This window comes from Mustela nigripes, chromosome 9 (genome assembly GCF_022355385.1).
Source record: "Mustela nigripes isolate SB6536 chromosome 9, MUSNIG.SB6536, whole genome shotgun sequence".
Classification (NCBI taxonomy): Eukaryota; Metazoa; Chordata; class Mammalia; order Carnivora; family Mustelidae; genus Mustela; species Mustela nigripes.
In genome coordinates this window covers 73,581,296-73,594,921 of record NC_081565.1, presented here as the reverse complement: position 1 = coordinate 73,594,921, position 13,626 = coordinate 73,581,296, and the positions used below count along the sequence as shown (strand labels likewise).

The following is a 13,626-nucleotide window of genomic DNA, read 5'->3' as shown; positions in this document are numbered from 1 at the left end:
AGCGATGCAGCCAACACACGTGAAATAAGAAAATGAGAGGTCTCAAGGAAGGGGAAGCCCCGTATATTACAGAGAACAATCAAAACATTCAGATTCATCCCAGGAAATCTACCACCAGTTAAAGAAATGTTCCTCCCAAAAGGTACCTTTAATCATAAGCAAATATATCTAGCACTTGTACAATCTTGAGAGTAAAACCAAAGCTGAATGACTCACACTCTCTGATGTTAAAGTCAATGCAGGGGAGCCTGGGTGGCTCAGCTGGTTAAGTGCCTGACTCTTGGTTTCAGCTCAGGTCATGATCTCAGGGTTGTAAGACTGGGTCGTCTGTCAGGTTCATGCTCCATGCGGAGTCTACTCGAGAGTCTCTGTCTCTCCCTCTCTCTCTCTGCCCCACCCCCTACTGCTTGCTCGCGCGCTCTCTCTCAAAATGAATAAAATCTTTTAAAAAATTTTTAAAGATAAACTCAATGCAAAGGTTAGCCTTTAATACAGTACAGACATAAAGATACACAAAATAGACCAATGAATCAGAAAAGACCATTCAGCCACAAATGCACATACACACCATAACTTGATCTGCAACTGCACTTGGTAAATGAAGGACTTTTCAATAAATGAGTTGGGTTAATTAGATATCCGTATGAAAAAAGTAAAAATTTGGCCCTCTGCCTCACATCACTCTTTACAATCCATCTGAATGGATTTTTAGAGCTAAATGTAAAAAGCAAAAAAACCCCAACAATTCAGAAAACAAACCAGTAGATAATCTACAAGACCTTAAAGAAGGCAAAAATTACTTTAAAAGGATACAAAAAACACTAGTCAGAAGGGGGTAAATGATAAGAATTTCTTTCCACTGAAGGAACCAAGAAAATTAAAAGCAAGCCACAAACTGGAGAACATATTTTCAATACATTTACTCAACAGAAATGTATGTCCTTAATATATAAAAGATCCCCACAAAACAATAAGAAATCAGACAACTAGCAGGAAAAAAGAGTAAAAAGTGGTTTTCTTAAAGAACCAAAGCCAATGAACATATGAAAGTGGTCAACATCCCTAGTTGTCAAAGAAATGCAAATTAAAACAAAATGTGATACCACTATCCAGGTACTAGATTAGCTAAAATGAAAAGACTAATAATACCAAGAGCTGTCAAGGATATGGAGCAACTAGAATTCTCATCAATATGTGGGAGAAGTGTAAATTGGTACAGTCATTCTGGGAAAATCTTTGGTAGTATCTACTGAAACTAAACAGACCCATCGCTTCGATTCAGCAATTCCAAATTCCAGGTACATAATCTGAAGAAATGCATGGTTATGTTCATGAAAAGACGGGTATGGGAATGTTTATAATGGCATTATTTGTAAAAGCCAGAAATACCCAAACTTGTATTAACAATGGGATATACAATGTGTCATATTGATAAAATGGATTATACAACAGTGCTGCCCAATACAGAGCCACTAGTCACATGTAAGTTTTAATGTAACTTAATAAGATAAAATAAAAATAAAAATTCAGTTCCTCAGTCAGACTAACCACACTTCACAGGCTCAATGGCCACATGTGGCTGGTGTCTACCAGACTATCCAGCACAGACATGAAGCGTTCTGATAAAGTTCTACAGGGCATCGCTATTATACATATGGAAATGAGAAAAAGTGAATCACAGTGACAAGTCATGGGTCACTGGGTGAATGCCACAAATGTAATGTTGAGCGGAATACACCGGACAGAAAGGAGTATACACTAGACGCTTCCATTCATACAAAGTTCACACACACACAAGTAATCATGGTATTAGAAGTCAGGAGGTGGTCGCCCTGTGGGAGTCAGGGGCGTTGACTGGAACGCAGGAGGAGGAGGCTTCTGGGCGTTTGGTCACCTGATCCAGATCGGCAGATGTGGATGCAAATGTGTTCACAATGGAAGAGCACATGTGGCTTAATACTGATGCTGTGTACACTCTTCCATATGTAACCAAAAAATAAATCAACGGTCTGCTTCATTCTACTGCTGTGCTTCAGAGCCCTCCTCTGATAAAACTGAACTTGAAATGCTCACGCTGAGGGCACCTGGGTGGCTCAGCCGGTTAAGTGTCTGACTCCTGGTTTCCACTCAGGTGATCTCAGGGCTGTTGTGGGATCGAGCCGTGTGACATGCTTTGCCTCAGTGTGGAGTCTGCTTGGGATTTTCTCCCTCTCCCTCTACCCTTCTCCCAACTCACACACGAGCAGCCACTCACTCATTCTCTCAAATAAAATGAAATAAAATGAATCTTTTTAAAAAATCCAAAACACACACAAAAAGATGCCCACCCTGGATAAATGCTATGGCCTGCCTTAGGATTATTTTAGCCAAGAGAAAGGGATTTTTAACAAATCTTACAATCTTCTATTTTTACATGGCCATCAGGTTTTATAAAATGAATAAAGAACTGCAGGGAAACAAAGACAGAGTGAGGAGACAAAAATGTGCCTACACAGTATTTGCCAGATACTAAAAGAGAAAAGAAAGCATGTGAAGAAATTCTGAAAGGTGATAAAGCTACAGGAGAATCAGTGGTGATTCAACTCCTAACCAGAGCCCAAAAGATGGGGCGCCTGGATGGATGGCTCAGTGGGTTAAAGCCTCGGGTCATGAACCCAAGGTCCTGGGATCGAGCCCCACGTCAGCTCTCTGCTCAGCAGGGAGCCTGCTTCCTCCTCTCTCTCTGCCTGTCTCTCAGCCTACTTGTGATCTCTGTCTGTCAAATAAATAAATAATTAAAAAAAAAAAAAAGTCCTAGAGAGAAGGGAGGAGGCTGTAAACCAACCTCAGATCAAGTTGGTCAGGAAAAGTCTCGAGATCCCCTTAGACTCTTTATTAAAAAGAAAACTCAGATTCAGAGAAGCAGGAGTACCAAGTGTTCCTAGGAGAAGGTGCAGACTGTCTTCGGTGGCCAGTAGTCAACAACCCAACTGACATGCTATCACTGACAACCTCTCCAAAACCTGCATCTGATGTTGACCTTTGTTCTGTTTTGTCTTTGATTTTTTAAAATTTTGACCTTTGAACACCATTTAAAAGGGGAAACAAAAAAAAACCTACGTGGACATAAATATTACAATCACTCACGGGATTTAAATACAAAGAAAGGTCTCCATTGGGCTAGAGATCACTGTCACTTACAAGCTCTTGCTTTGGGACATCTGGGCGGCTCAGTCAGTTACCCAGTTACCCCTCTGCCTTTGGCTCAGGTCATGATCCCCGTCCCCCCATTGGGGTCCTGGGGGATGCATTGGGCTCCTTGCTCAGCAGGGAGTCTGCTTCTTCCTCTCCCTCTGCCTGCCACTCCCCCTGCTTGTGCTTACTCCCTCTCTATCAAATAAATTTTAAAAAATATATTTTTTTTAAAAAACTATCAAAGAAAATCTCTTGTTTCTTGTCTTTGGTTTTAATTTTTGTTAAGTGCCCTGGAACGGACAAAGTTCCAGAAAGGGAAGAGATTTAAATTATAACAAAGTGACAATAGCTTTCTTAGAGTTTTGGAATCACAGAATCAGCATGAGGGAAAACCATGCTAGCAACGGTTTCAGAGGGTGTCCAGTCCATCCCTTGTCTTATTTTAGCAAAAACGCCTTCAAGAATTTCACGTGTTAAAAATACATTCTATTTTTGAACACATCCAGATAGGAAGATTTCTGTACCTTCCTTGGTGTCCCATTTCAATGACTGTCACTTGGAGGAAAGTTTCCCTCAGATACCTCCTATACCTGGTCATGCTATTTAAATGACTTTCTGTTTGTCTTATTCTTTTTTTTTTTTTTTTAAGATTTTATTTATTTGACAGACAGAGATCACAAGTAGGCAGAGAGGCAGGCAGAGAGAGAGGAGGAAGCAGGCTCCCTGCTGAGCAGAGAGCCCAACGCGGGGCTCAATGCCAAGACCCTGAGATCATGACCTGAGCCGAAGGCAGAGGCTTTAACCCACTGAGCCACCCAGGCGCCCCTGTTTCTTTATTCTTGATGAATACAGATGATTAACAGTGTTCATCACCTCCACGGGGACTCATCTTATAACAAGTGGCAACCTCCTTTTTATTTATCACCTATAAGACATTTTCATACTTGAAATAATCCTATTATTATCTGTCCCATTTTACAGATGGGGACACTCAGGCTTAGAGAGAAAGGAAATTGAGGCTTAGGGGAAAAATATGGCAATGCCAAGGTTACTCAGCTATCTGGGGCTTGGGCTCCAATTCAGCTACTTCCTTCATATATAAGTGTTACGAAGCCATTAACCCCTCAACCTCTCCACACCCCCATTCTGGGAAGCTGTACTTTCAGACAGGCTTAGCAAGTGTGGAACAAAACTGGATGGCCTTCCTCCATAGAGCATCCAGAGGTCATTTTATTCTCTAAATTGACAGCGTGGCTGACCAGTGAGAATGGTGATGTGTGACAGCATCATTCCGTCTTCTTGTCACTGCACCCTGGTTTCCCTCAGGAACTGTCAATCCAATCGCCAGCCAAAGAGCGAGCACAGAATCCAGGCCGGACTTCTCAGGCACGTTTCCCCAAGAATCTGAGTTTTGAATGGAGTGGCAGAAGAATGAAAATGGTCAGGGTTCAGCCACCTCACAGATGAGTTCACCAGACCTGTTCTGGTTTCCAGAAACTCGCCCTTCCGCTTCTCCAGACTTCTCCAGGTCCCCTCACATTCTCGTGAAACCCTTGTTCCAATTAAGCTAGCCAGGGTTGGCTTCTGCTGCTTGCAAACACAGAACACGGACTGATACAACTCTCAGGAGGAACAGATTAGAATACATGCTTATTAGTAAGTTCTACTTTTATTATGTCCTTATTCTGTAGGTGAGAAATATTAAAAGGAAATCAGTCTCTCAGCATTTTGTAAACTAAGCAAATTCCTTCACGTTGGAGAATGTAGTACAGCCATTTTTTGTGCAACTGATCAAAGGCAGGAAAAAACTGGCAAGTTCTCCAGAATCCTGGCTATGTTCTCTTCCAAAACACGGCTTCTGGTATCTTAGACTTCTCGGGAAGTGCAGAAAATTCAGAAAGCTGTGAAAGTGTTTAAAGAGGTATTGTCCCGGCGCAAGCCCTTTCTCAGAGAGCTCAGGGAGGACAGAGGTACTGCAGCAACGTGCTCTCAGCCACTTTCCCGCCAGGACAAAGGGTCAACCCTGGAAACTCCTGGCTGGACAAAGGCAACTGCAGCCTTTGGTGCTAAGGGAGCCCTAGTCATCCAGACCTCCAAGTCTAAAAGCAGCAACTAGAAGAAAAGGTAACACTGTCTAGTCAACATCAGCAAGTAGCTGAGTTCTACTCAGTAATCATCCTGAGTTCACTGCATGAGGAAGCAGCTGGGACTGTTTCCTCTTTTCTCTTTTCTTTTCTCTTGCTGGGACTGGACAAAGCAGCAAAAACCTGTCAATACTTTGAAACTGTCCCTAAGAATAGCCTGGTATCACAGTCCACAGAAACTGTAAGCCAACGGGAAAGGGGATATGAGGATATTTTAATCTGGGGTAATCTCCAAAAAGCAGCAGCACGTGTAGCCTGTCGTGGAGACAATGAACGACAAAACAAGAAGCGCGCTCACCAGAACGTACTGTGCAGTCTGAGAAAATAAGGCACCTGCCCAGGAATGATCAACAGGCGAGGCAGGAAGGCCAACCCCCAGCCACAGATAACAAGTACATGAAAATCAGGCACCAATGCCTCATCGTCTGTTTCCTCCCCCCCCCCCCCCCATAATCCAGGACAGTTCTTAGCCATGTGGGCCCTGAAATTTTTTATCTCTTCCTTTTCATCAAGAGTTGATTTCAGCACCCAAACAACCAATAATCAGAAGAACAGGTCTGTATAAGATGGGAAACCAAAAAATAAGGGTGATGAAAATTCTCCCTTTTGGAGAGTAGAAAATGACAGAGGAATGTCACAGTCAAATGCCTTGTACCATTAAATGTATCTTTTGATTTGACTAAGTGACAAACACTTCATCCCTTTTAACATTAGCTATCAACAGTTGTGTTTAAGGAAATGGCAAAGTAATATTTGGGAGAAAACCAACCCTAGCTCACAGTATATTCAGAAGAAGTCTCCAGATATATTCTCTCACTTGGGCAGAGTCCAAGCAGCTCACCTATAAACGTTACTAGTTTGCCAAAGAAAATTCAAGAACGCCATAGTGGATACTCACCCAGGGGAAATTTGATCTTTCTTTTGGTAAAAGTTTTAATTTATCCCAAGCTATTCCTGAGCTAGCCAATCCCTGGAACACTGGGTAAGGTCTACAAAAAAGGTGGGGATGCCACACCACCATTTAGGGCAGAGAGTGGCCTGGACTCCCTCTGACCATAGCACCAGCCCCCCAACAAACCAGTGGGACTCTCAATTCAATGCAGTGACACTACCCAGGAGCCAAAAAATTCCAATATTCTGGTGTGGTATTCCCACTGCTAGAACGAATTCACCGCAAATGAAACTGTGAACAATTTTCCTGTTAAGAATAAGCCATACCATTTTTAATCTATATTTTGCTCTGTAAAATACATGAACTCAGAAGCAAGTACAAAGTTAGGAGAAAAATATTAGAACGTGTTTGTTTTTATTTATGTTAGTACCATATAGTATGACCAATGTGGCTGTAGATGCAAAGAAGCTTTTATAAAAACTACATTTTTTACATCTTTAGTGCCACAAAATCATATAAATCACAGTGCACTGCTTTCAAGTAATTGCTAATAAAATGCACACCAAATTCTTTAAACTATTTATAGAGAGTATATTATAACCAAAAACTTTCATAGAAAATTCTAACTGAAACAAAAAATATTATTACTAAATGGGTCTCATAAAGACAAGAAAATAAAATTCAAACTTCTTAGCCTGGATTCAAAACCTTTCAGAAACAAATTCTAAACCATTTTTAAATTTTATTTTCTAGTTCTCCTCTATAACAATCTTGCTCAAGGTAAGTTGGCCAACACAGTCACACCGCTTTTCCTTAACATCTACTCCTGCCATTCCTCCACCCCAAAGTGCCGCCACGTTAGCAATGCCCTTGACTTCTTCTGGAGTGTCAATTTCTGCCCAGTCCTCAGGAAACTTCTCTGCACCTCTGACACCACACTGCACTGATTTCCTTACACACATAAAATCATTTCAACAGTGATCTGTTGATCTGAATAAGCATTTCAACAACCTGGAGGCAGACGAGGAGACGTTCAGTTGTCTAAGGGGATGAATGACTTGCCCGTTCATAAAACGGTATTTTTTGAGCCTCTACTATGTACAAGGTATGATGCTGGGAACCTGAAAAACGCTGACGTGCAAGTGACATCATCTACTTTCAAGAAGCTTTGAGTCGAGCTGGGAAAACAAGACCAACTCCCACAAGTCATCATAATGAATGTAAGTTAGGCAATTATAAACACTCCACTACGGTTTCTGCTACAGCAGGGTGGGATTACTTAGTGCAATGGGCTGGGGAGCAGGGGAGGATGTGAGCAGAGAAGAACTCTAGGAGGAAGTGGCAGTTCGGTGGAAGAGAAAGACATTATGTCCTTAATAAGCGTTAACGAAGGCAAGGAGTGGGCAGAGCTTGGGACGTTAATGGATGAAGCAAGGAGTGATGTTTCAGAATATGTGTACATTAGAAAGAAAATGGAACAATGGGAAAGTAATTTATATTATAAACTAAGGGGGATTAAACCTACTGAGAAACTCAGAGGTTAGCACACACTCATGTCCCTATATTAGGGAGTGTATTAAGCAATCAAGAGATGTGAGAAGATTCCACAGAATAATTATGATATTGGAGAAGAATCACATTATTGTAACTTTTTATGATGATGATTTTTAACTGAATGGTATTCATCACAGTAACAGCTACTTAATTATAACTGATACAAAGAGCTCAAGTAACACATGTTGTTACACATTCTTCAATGTGTTACATGAAGAAGGTGTAAGTTCCACTCCATCTTCCACATCTGTGTAATGGTACAATCAATGGGCCTCATGTGAGAAGCTAACACTGAAGCAAGATCCTGAACTATTCTTCTGAACATCCCAGGAAGATGATTTCTGTGCATGATTAAGGGAGATTCCTTGTATTAACGGTTAATGTTGTATTAAGTGTTAACTGACAATATATGTCTTATAGGTACCTATAAAACATATTGCCAATATGGTACACACACACACACACACACACAGCTGACCCTTGAAAAACACAGGTTTGAGCCCTGCAGGTACACTGATACATGGATTTTTTGGATAAATACAGTACGGCATAGAAAATGTATTTTGTCTTCCTTATGATTTCCTTAACAACGTTTTCTTTTCTCTAGCTTGCTTTCTTTTAACAATACGTGTATAATACACGTAACACACAAAATACATGTTAATCGACTGTTTATGTTATTGGTAAGGCTTCAGGTCAACAGTAGGCTATTAGCTAAGTCTTGGAGGAGTCAAAAGTTACCCATAGATTGTTGCCTGCACAGGGGGTTGGCACCCCTAATCCCCACGTTGTGCAAGGGTCAACTGTATGTCATACCACCCATGTGATTAATTCAGCCAGAACCCATCAGATCATGATCTTATCAAATAACTGTAGACTGGCACAAGCTGCGGGCCTTAAAAGACAGCTCCCTCCATAGAATCTTCTCCCAACCGCAATGAGACAAGCATGCCACTATTTCAGAAACTCATTACACTGAGATTTCTTGGAGGGGGTGGGGCCGGGGGGTGGGAGACAACCCTGATCCTTCTAAATTTAGACTGTTCGCTCTCCAGGCAGCCTCAGCTGGTTCAGGCACCACATTCCCAGGCTTGTGAACCTGCCCAGATCATTCTCACTCTTGCGGATACAAACAGGAAAGCTTCTTTGTGGAGAGACTCTCTGTTCCTGGTGGGAGACTCTCTCCCATCACCATTGGAAAACTAAGTGCCAGAGTATCAGTTAGATAAGAAAGAACCAGGCAATTTCAAGGAAACGTCCAAGAAAAATAAATGCCGGATTTTAAGATGATCTGTACATTTAGAAGCTTCTAGATGGTACGAGAAGGAGAGATACACGGCACTGCTTTATTTTACCCATGATTCACATTGAGTTAACTCTCAGATTATGAGTCACAGTGAGCATGCCAGCTTCTTGCTGTCACATACTGACCTGGTATATGGAAACATTTTTAAGAATAAATTATCAAGAGCACTGACTGGAAGACTTGAAGGGAGGCTCTCAAACCAGTGTAGGTGCAAATGCAGTGTTCCGTCAACAAAAGGTGAGGTTTACCCGATTACTAGAAGGTCAACACCTACATGCCCTGAGAAGATTTCGATTTTTTTTCTTCTCCTCACTTCTCCTTCCTTCTCAAGTGATTTTAGAAGTTTGCATGACTGTTACCCAACTACAGAGAAAATTGTTTGAAAGGTTATTGGAAGTGACAGATGGACCTACTCTGAAATAAAATTAAGCCTGTGGTACTACTGACAGGAAGTCACGAAATCCAAAATTAAAACGGACAGAATGCTCTTAAGCTGTTTTTGTTCTTTTTTTTTTTTTTTTCCTTCAAGGAAGCACAAAGAGGGAAGGAAGGCAGGGAAGCAAGGCCACTGCCTCTACTTTGAATTCCCTCACTTTGGTCAATGTGTCCTGAACTTACAACCCGTCTTATGAATGTAAGGGGGCGCCCCCCAGAATTCTAAACCTCCGTATATTTATCGTCGAACATCCAAATGTGCCTTCCACCGATATCACTACGAACATGACTCTAATTGTGCAGAGATGGGACTTAAAAGACTTAAGGGGAAAAAAAAAAAAAAAACGATAAAGAACATACTGAACCATTAAATGTCCCACTTAGGATGAGATGAAAAATGTATGCTTCGAAAACCCACTGTCCCACCCAGCCATGTGAAGACAGCATCCGCACCATGCATGGCTTTGCCCACAGTTCCCAGAAGGAGCCAGGCCTACCTTATTATGCTCGTACTTGTAGGGGATCTTGAGCGTGTCCATGGCTCTGATCATAGCCTGCATGGCCGTGAAGATGTTCTGATACACCAGCTTGGTGAAGCCCCTTTTGTCTTCATCAGAGTAGCCCGACCCGTGGATGATTCTCATCTGCTTGATAAACGTACTCTTGCCGCTCTCTCCCGTCCCTGCAAGATGGACCACAGCAAAAGAGGTCATCAGACCGTGACACCTTCTCACAGTCGCCTGGACAACTAAGCTAGACACGGCGGCATGGACGTCGCACCCTCGCGCGGACGGCTGGAGGAGCATCACAGGATGGCACCCTCCCTGGCGGGGGCAATGCCACCTGCAGAGAACATGCAGCCACACTGGAGGACGAGAACGCACTTGGGAGGCGAATGGAGCTTAAGCACGTGCGCACGCGCGTACACACACACACACACACACACACACAGACACACAGACACACAGACACACACACAACCTGTCGCCTCTTTGGAAGCCACTCAGCACGGAATTTGGATAGTGATTTGTAACCATGTATCTTAGAAGAAACAATGAAATCTGCATCTTTGGAAGTGCACACACACTTGATAAGGCTCTCCTCCGCGGAGAATATCTGAAAGCCTTCCAAGAGGCTGGGCTGGAAAGCAGGATTTGGATCTGGAAACGACAATGCACTTACACAAAGGCTGTGCAGAGCCGTAGGACAAAAATGCCTTGAAATTTCTCGACATTTTCTTTCACTTCAAGATGGTACATACACATGGAGAGCAGAGCACCCAGATAAGCAGGAATTTGGGGGACAGCAGTAGCTACTGTATGCAGCTGAGTTATTTCAAGGAATCGCCTAATTCAGAGAAGTCACAGTGACACTCCTTCCTTCTGCCCATTCTTGACTAACAGCATGATACACAAATTTACTGTGACTGGATTTTTCTCTTCCACACTCTTATTTTTCCCCTTTTCAACACCCCTTTTTCTGTTACCATAAGCCTGAGGTCAATCCCTAACAAAGCTCCCAATGGCCACGGAGTAAGAAAAGACAAAGATGGGCTCCTATCACTGAGTGACAACCTATTTCTTCCACAACGGATCTAAAACTACTAATGTAAAAATTCATTTTTCCAAATGGAGGTGGCTTCTTCTGTACGTCACTTCATTTCTGAACATTTTTTTGCTCACTTCCAGGCTTCCTTGAGATTTCCAAAACAATAACTATCTCTCTTATCAATAAACCAAATGGTGTAGAGAAGGCTTATCCGTGACCCTAAGAGGGTAGAAAAACACTGACAGTACCTATTTGGATATGAAACAGGTAAGCATACAATACAGAGGAGGCCAGCGAATCTTTACTGCCACTTCCAACCTACAAGGTGTTTCAGACTGAAAGCTAGGAATACAGCATCTGTCCTAACTTCATTTTGTTTTTCTGGGGATTAGATTTCATTTTCATCTTTCTAAACCATCATGAAAGACTCAAGTAAGTATTACAGTTTTCACAGAAGCAAGCTTAAATGACTACAGATGTCCGAGTAAACACAGAAGCCTTGCCCAGTGACAGAGGAAGAGGCTTTCTAGCTCCGCAGTCCCGGGTCAGCAGCAACATTATCATTTTCATATGACTTTTAATAAGTGATCTGGAGTCCTTGAACTATAAAGTTAACAGCGCCATGTGAATGCCATCAACCCATTTTAACGAGCTGCATCCCAAGAGTTTAAAAAAACTATTTGATCATCCCAACCATGAATAAAGGAGGAAAAAAAAAAAGAAAAAACAAAACCCAAAGTATCTTAAAAGTAGCACCTCTGGTCGAAATCAAGTCATGAAACGGATTCTCATTGTCGATGCAGAATTTATAGAAAACAACAAGTCTCTTTACTCTCCCAAGCATTTCAAAGTATGCAGGGAAAAAGAAATCCAGATTGCTTCTTTATTATCCCTATCCCAGGGGCGATGGTCTGCTCGGAGGGTCCCACCAAAGACACAATCATCAAATCAGAATCCTTGCTAGGTTTTTCCACAACAAAAACCAAAAGACATCTTCATATGTGAGGCTAATGGCACGAGAAGCAAAGGAAAGAGAAGCAGGCATTACAGCCTCTTCCTCCTGGCTGGCAGAGCAGCTTTTATGTCCTCATTTGGGTGGGTATAAAATCTAAAACATAAAAATTATATTTTTATGGCTTATGTATCACTGCAGTTCTGCCAGGCAACAGCAGTCAATGCTTGGTATCTTTTTGGATACTAATGATGAACGAATGACCAATGAATGAAGGGGAGCAAGGAAAGGGGAAAGAAAAAAGAATCCAGACATCATCTCCAAAGTAAGATTTGTTCCTATTGCCCCAGACACACCGAGGGATTGTCCCTCTCCATTCTCTTGCCTTGCTCAGTGCCCCAGGAGGCTGGTCCCTAAGGTGTTGACATCAACAGCTCCCTTGTCTTCATCTTTGTCTTGGGTTTAGTATATAGAAGACATGAGGAGGAGACCAGAGAGCAAGAAAATGAGGAGGAGTCATTCTCCCTGCGGCTCACTCCCTAGAGAGACACGGTATCTCCTTTAGAGGCCACAGCTCCCACTGGGTGCCCCCCGCCCCATACAGCTACCCTCTCTGGGTTCCTGTGACTGCTCTCTCCTCTTGCCGGGCTAGGGCCAGCCGCTAGTGACTTTGTCCCCTTCTAGAAGTCCCCTCGGCCACCCAGATGGAGTGTGCCATAGATTTCCCACTGGGACTCTGACTGGTACAAATGCCACAAGGGAAGCGGGGGAAGCTCACTAACATGACAGAGTCCCTTTCTGTATAAACCTTATTCATGAAGTGCTTGCTAGTCACTTAAGAGCTCGCTGGTCACCAGCTCACTGTCCTGACACTCTCCCAGAGGCCAACTGAGATGAAGAAATGACAGAGCCTGATTCTCCCCCAAAGTCTGAATAAATACTGTAGTAGCCACCCATCCCCAGAACGTGCGTGCACACACACACACACACACACACACCCCAAGACCAGTCTCTAACACCAACAGAGAAACTATGGTCTCCACCTCCTGAATGTCCTCTCTTATCAAGGAAATCAAAACAAATCTGTGTGCAACCCTTTACACTTTGCCAAGAACTTGCAAACATATTGTCATTTCATCCTTTCAAAAACCTGTGAGATAGAGGTCTTTATCCTCATTTCACAAAGAAGAAGAGGCCTTGGAGGGATGAGTCCTCAGGCAAAGATGCCACGGCCAGTAACAGGCAAGGTAAGGGTTTGGCCCAGCCCTCGGCTACCCAGTTTGGGTTTGTCACTATTTTCTTTGTCACGACTGCCCTAAATCCAGGGGAATTAGCTTCTACTGCCCACTGGCTAAGAATACCTTATGATGGCTTTGACTTCACCCAACTTTTATCCATTTAATCTAATTCTGAGTTTCTGAATACTGCTTCGATTAGTGGAGACCCATTTTGAAACTCTGCACCATCTTCCAACTGACTGGCCATCCCTCCCAGATAAGTTTCACCCGTGAACTTAATGTTCACCCTGTGATGTTACTATATAAATACAGCCAAGTCAGAGAGAAGGCAGAGCTCCATAGAAGAGAATGTCTGTGTTGGTCAAATACTGTAGGTAGAAGAT

The 13,626-nt window shown here is 42.7% G+C and overlaps 1 protein-coding gene across 1 annotated transcript in view; it reads right to left on the bottom strand.

Annotated features, from left to right (window-relative positions):
* The window catches only part of GNAQ (G protein subunit alpha q), a 307,753-nt gene that overhangs the window by 194,371 nt on the left and 99,756 nt on the right, over positions 1-13,626 (bottom strand). The window contains exon 2 of the mRNA XM_059411816.1: positions 10,003-10,187. Coding sequence (XP_059267799.1) covers positions 10,003-10,187 — 185 coding nt within the window. The remainder of the gene's footprint in view (positions 1-10,002; positions 10,188-13,626) is intronic.